The sequence below is a fragment of the Mandrillus leucophaeus genome, unplaced genomic scaffold, assembly GCF_000951045.1.
Source record: "Mandrillus leucophaeus isolate KB7577 unplaced genomic scaffold, Mleu.le_1.0 Scaffold46, whole genome shotgun sequence".
Classification (NCBI taxonomy): Eukaryota; Metazoa; Chordata; class Mammalia; order Primates; family Cercopithecidae; genus Mandrillus; species Mandrillus leucophaeus.
This window is the reverse complement of record NW_012104920.1, coordinates 1,696,849-1,701,928: the sequence shown is the minus strand read 5'-3', so window position 1 is coordinate 1,701,928 and position 5,080 is coordinate 1,696,849. Positions and strand designations below refer to the sequence as shown.

Sequence of the window (5,080 nt, the reverse complement as noted above, 5' to 3'; positions counted from 1 at the left end):
GAAAAAAAAAAAAAAAAAAACAAATACCTGGAAGCGCCTGATGAACTGACCCAGAACAACTATTTGCCTGACCTAACAAGCTAGGTCATCCCTAATCTTGGAGATCTGGGTGATGAAGCCAAGTCTGACAAAGCCCTTTGCAATTTTCCTTCCCATGTCCCAACCATGCAACCTCAGTCCATGGCTTACATGGTGAGTGCTAACATGGACCAGGGATCAACGGACTTCCAGATAGAGGCCGCCATCAGCAAAATCTTTGGCTCGGTGAGGTCCCAGGCATGCTGGGAGGGAGTCCAGTTTGGGAGCTCAGCTCCCACAACCAGTCTCATCTGTTCTTTGTCCCTAGGAGGCAGCCTGGAAGGTGACAGATGAATGCATCCAAATCATGGGGGGTATGGGCTTCATGAAGGTACAGGACGGTCTTCTGAGCCTCGGTTGGGCCAGGGGTGGGTAGGCACATCTCAGCAGGGGCATATAATTTGTGTGGCCCTGTGCTAGGAACCTGGAGTAGAGCGTGTGCTCCGAGATCTTCGCATCTTCCGGATCTTTGAGGGGACAAATGACATCCTTCGGCTGTTTGTGGCTCTGCAGGGCTGTATGGTAAGAGGGAGAATTGGGTGGGGGTAGAGGTGGGGAGGACAGTGAGTCCTGACTGCTGGACCCTCTTCCCCACAGGACAAAGGAAAGGAGCTCTCTGGGCTTGGCAGTGCTCTAAAGAATCCCTTTGGGAATGCTGGCCTCCTGCTGGGAGAGGCAGGCAAACAGCTAAGGCGGTAGGCGTAGGGTCAGGGCCAGGGGAGGGCAGGGCAGGGCAGTGTATGACAACTAACCAGTCATTCTCCCTCTTCCTCTCAGGCGGGCAGGGCTGGGCAGCGGCCTGAGTCTCAGTGGAATTGTCCACCCGGAGTTGAATCGGAGCGGTGAGCTGGTAAGTGGCCAGGGGTCCAGGAGAGCCTGCGTCAGGGACTGTAGCCGACGGCCCCTCTGAGCCCTGCACTGTCCACATCTCTTCAGGCAGTACAGGCTCTGGAGCAGTTTGCCACTGTGGTGGAGGCCAAGTTGATAAAACACAAGAAGGGGATTGTCAGTGAGTGAGCTCTACACCCTTCCGCCCCTCCCTTTCCTCTCTTTGAGACTAATGCCCCCACCCCCACCTACCCGGCAGATGAGCAGTTTCTGCTGCAGCGGCTGGCAGACGGGGCCATCGACCTCTATGCCATGGTGGTGGTTCTCTCGAGGTGAGGAGGCAGGCGGGGAATGCCTGAGCCGCAGGGGGCCTGGGCCTGGATCCCAGCCAGCCCAGATTTATTTTCATCTCCTGCTTCCTGCCAGGGCTTCAAGATCCCTGAGTGAGGGCCACCACACGGCCCAGCATGAGAAAATGCTCTGTGACACCTGGTGTATCGAGGTGAGACTCGGGGCTGCCAAGCTCAGGTGAGGGCTAGAGGTGCAGGCCCAACCCTCCTTCCCTCTCCCCAGGCTGCAGCCCGGATCCGAGAGGGCATGGCCGCCCTGCAGTCTGACCCCCGGCAGCATGAGCTCTACCGCAACTTCAAAAGCATCTCCAAGGCCTTGGTGGAGCGGGGTGGTGTGGTCACCAGCAACCCACTTGGCTTCTGAATACTCCTGGCCAGGGCCTGGCCCGGTTATGTGCCTTCCCTCAAGCCAAAGCCCCTCTCCTTAGGGCCCTGGTTTGTCCCGGAGGGGGCCTAGTATTCCCACGACTGTGCCTGCTCTCAAGAGCACTTACTGCCTCGCAAATAATAAAAATTTCTAACCAGTCATGCTTTGCTCCTGTGTGTCCGTTCTTTCCCTCTGCTGCCTGCCTCCCTCCCAAAGAAAGGAGCCAGAGGCGTGGGGAGTTTGCCTCTATTGCTTTATTTGGTGTTTTATACAAGTGACTAAAATAAATAGAGTAACAAAGGCAGCTACATGGCCCAAATCTCCCAGCTTCCTCAGGCTGCTGTCTAGGGTGCCTAACCCCAGGGTACCACTGACCACCCCCAAACCTGCACAGGGCAAGGCTATGGGTAACTGGAGGAGGAGGTCACATTCTGGGGTTAGAAGGGGCCCAACGGACGGGATTTTTCATATAAAAGAGAAAATGCCTATTTAAAAAGTCCCAAAAATGTAAGAAACTCTATTTTAACCCCCAAAAAGACTTATAAAAGAAACAAAGCTAAAAATAATCAAAGGTCCCTTGTCTACCCGAGGGAAGGGGGAGGAACCAGGCACTGCTGGTGAGAGTCACAGTGGCCACAATCTCCTGTATGGCAGCAGCTGCTAGGCTGAGCCCAGGCACTGTAAGAGCAAGCACATGATGGCCAGGACAGCCAGTCACACACCAGGAGCGCCAGGCCAAGCCTGGCCCCACAGTGGGCTACATAACATCCACAAAGAACTCGCTGGGATTGCCCATGGCCATGTGGAAGCTTTGGCGGCTGGCTGTCAGTTCTGGCGGCACAGAGCCCAGGTCTCTGACTGGAGGGGCCCCCGGAGGCTGCACTGCTGGAGGGACTGGAGGTGGGGGTGGGGGCATCATGACCACCATCATGGGGTTGTAGGGGAGGGCCATGCCAGGGGGTGGTCCATAGGGATGGAGCCCCGAGTGGGCTCGGAGATTAGGGGCACCCCCAGCTGAGCCTCTGGATGGAGGAGGGCCCCCATCGCCAGTCCCACTTGGTTCCCCACCCCGCCGAAGGCTGCCCCCTCGGCTGGAGGGCTCGGACTCACTGCCACTGCCGGACTTGGACTCGGGGGCCCGCTCCTCGGGCCTCCCTGTGCGCCCTGCCCCCCCATCACTCCGGGTCGACCCACTGCTCCGGCTGCCTGTGGAGGGACGGGAGGGGCAACTGAGTCCTCACCCAGGCTCCTCCCTGGCTCCCCTCTGATCCTCCCTCAGACCCTGGCCGTACAGGTATGTGGGGATGACTTACCCTCACTGTGCTGGCTGCTGGCACTGCCCCCACCAAAGGTATAAGATGAAAGTTCATGGTACGGTGGGGGCTGCGGGCTGTAGGGGTGTGGGGCCGGGTATTGGTAGGAGAAAGTGGGCAGCAAGGGCCAGGGGGTGGCCCCAGGCAGAGGAGCCAGGGTATCCTGGTCCGAAGCCCCACTGGAGCCATCGTTGTCATTGAGAGACAGGTTGACTAGGTCTGGAAAACAAGGGAAGTGAGGAAGAAATCACTGCTTCAAGAGGCTAAGGCCCCAAGACACGGAATGGAGAGGAACTGGAAAGTTCTCCCAGACCCACCCACGATGGGGCTCAAAACAGGGGTTCACAGGGGTCTCTGACAGGAAACTCCCATCTACTTCTGCCATGAGGGCAGGGGCACAGCCAGGGCCACCACTAGCCCATGTCTTTGTGGGACTCAGGAGGATGTGCACCTTCCCCCGGTGGACACAGTCCTGCACCTGGCGCGTGGCTTGTCCAGCAGCGCATGGATGGATGCCAGCCACGATCCTCGGCCAATGCAGGACCTAGTGCGGGACACACGCTGCTCGACCATCCATCGTGGCCCTGGCAGCGGTTTCTGGGCTAGGTCTAGGGTTGGAGAGGCAGAACAAGGCAGGCAAAGCCACACTCCCAGAGTTGGGGCAGAGGGACTCACAGCTCTCACAGCCACCACTGAGGTCTCCGAAGACGTAATAGCACTGCTCAGAGAAGGTGATCTTGTTGACGGTGTGTCGGATCAGGCCCGCTTTGAGCAGCCCACTGGCATACTTGCGGGCCTCCCGCCGCTCAGGAAAGCCCTCCACGTGATGGTAGAGCCAGTCAACCACATCCGAGCCTGGGAGCATCCACAGTGGAAAAAGGCCTCAGGTTCTCCTTCCAACTCCTGCTCTCGCCTCTGCCTGTGCCACTCCCAGCTTTGGCTGCCTCCTCCTCCCTTTCTCCAGCCACCTGCCCAGGACCCAGCCGTACCCAGAAAGGCATTAGGGATGGTGATCTTGAGCCACATGCGGTCCCGGACTTCCAGTCCAGACTCTGGAGCTGCCATGGCCTTGGTCACCGATGCCATGTCCGTATGGATGGAGAGACCCCGGCCCTCACAGCCTGGCAGAGGAGACCACAGGGAATGAGAGTCAGGGATCACTCCCACAAAGGCAATGGGTCAGACCACTGCAGGACAACCTTCTGCTGGGAGGGTGGGATGCGGTGGGCTGGTGGCTCACCATCAGGCAAAGAGGATCCAGATGTAATGGTGCTCATGGAGGAGGAGCCCGGATAGGCTGGGAAGGTGCCAGTCAGAGCCGCAGAGTGGGACACCCAGGCAGCAGGGTCAATTGGCTGGATGGGCTCATCTGGGACAAAGATGGCACCAAAATGACCCATTCTCAGTCCCCAAAAGCCAGCCCAGTCCCTCCCTGACTCAGCCTCCTGTTCCACCTCTGCCTGCACCCTCCTCCCACCCATTCCCCATGACCAGAGGTCCAGCCCCAGCCTCCTGGCCAGCCCCCACCCCCAACTTCAGGCCCCCTCCCTGAGTGTCACTCACTTCGCGGGAGAGTGAAATAGGCCTGAGGAGAGGGATCCCAGCACTTGGCCACAGTCAGCACAATGGGGCTACGGGGAAGAGAAGTCCAGTCAAGGGCGCAGGGGAAGAGGAGGCCTCAGGAGAGTGGGGGCCTGAAGCAACGATGGATTAAGAGACACAAAGAAAAGGAGAAGCAAGCACATCGCGGCTGGGCTAGAGAAGGTGAGGGTGGAAGGCACCACAATGCGGATGACTCATCAACATGGAAAACTCTTAAAAACATACTGCCAAATGAGACAAGAGAGTACACGCTGTACAATTCCATTCACAGAAAGACCAAAAACAGGTAAAATGAAACCGTGCTGTTCAAGGATACATGCAAGAGTGGTAACTATCGAGTGAGGCAAAGCTCTCCTGTGTGATGGTGACAGCCAAAGAAGTCAGGAGAGTGACCACCCCTGGGGGAGGGAGGCATTTGGGAGCAGGAAGGGACATCTGGGGAGGAAGTTCTAGAATATCAGCAATCTCCTATTTGATGGTCTAGGTGGCAGTGACATGGATATTCACTCTAGTATTATTTGATACGTCACACATTTGTTTCA

General features: G+C 57.5%; 2 protein-coding genes and 1 long non-coding RNA gene across 6 annotated transcripts in view; 1 reads left to right on the top strand and 2 right to left on the bottom strand.

Annotated features, from left to right (window-relative positions):
- The window catches only part of ACADVL (acyl-CoA dehydrogenase, very long chain), a 6,092-nt gene extending 4,308 nt beyond the window's left edge, over positions 1–1,784 (top strand). For both annotated transcript variants that reach the window (XM_011994629.1, XM_011994628.1), the window contains 9 exons: positions 178–264; positions 347–409; positions 499–600; positions 676–773; positions 856–928; positions 1,015–1,087; positions 1,166–1,238; positions 1,333–1,408; positions 1,480–1,784. In XM_011994629.1, coding sequence (XP_011850019.1) covers positions 178–264; positions 347–409; positions 499–600; positions 676–773; positions 856–928; positions 1,015–1,087; positions 1,166–1,238; positions 1,333–1,408; positions 1,480–1,620 — 786 coding nt within the window. In that variant the 3' untranslated portion in view covers positions 1,621–1,784. The remainder of the gene's footprint in view (positions 1–177; positions 265–346; positions 410–498; positions 601–675; positions 774–855; positions 929–1,014; positions 1,088–1,165; positions 1,239–1,332; positions 1,409–1,479) is intronic.
- On the bottom strand, positions 61–1,059 carry LOC105549906. Its single transcript, XR_001007630.1, has 2 exons — positions 831–1,059; positions 61–593 (listed from the first exon to the last, which is right to left on the bottom strand). It is a non-coding gene; the product is annotated as an uncharacterized LOC105549906 (long non-coding RNA).
- A 75-nt stretch (positions 1,785–1,859) lies between the features above and the next one.
- Positions 1,860–5,080, bottom strand: part of DVL2 (dishevelled segment polarity protein 2) — a 9,944-nt gene continuing 6,723 nt past the window's right edge. For 2 of the 3 annotated variants that reach the window (XM_011994619.1, XM_011994620.1), the window contains exons 10-15: positions 4,500–4,567; positions 4,177–4,305; positions 3,926–4,057; positions 3,612–3,791; positions 2,937–3,155; positions 1,860–2,829 (exon numbers count right to left, since the gene is read on the bottom strand). In XM_011994619.1, the coding sequence (XP_011850009.1) occupies positions 2,381–2,829; positions 2,937–3,155; positions 3,612–3,791; positions 3,926–4,057; positions 4,177–4,305; positions 4,500–4,567 (1,177 nt within the window). In that variant the 3' untranslated portion in view covers positions 1,860–2,380. Of the gene's footprint in view, positions 2,830–2,936; positions 3,156–3,611; positions 3,792–3,925; positions 4,097–4,176; positions 4,306–4,499; positions 4,568–5,080 lie in introns of all 3 variants that reach the window. The other variant, XM_011994618.1, reaches the window with a different exon arrangement.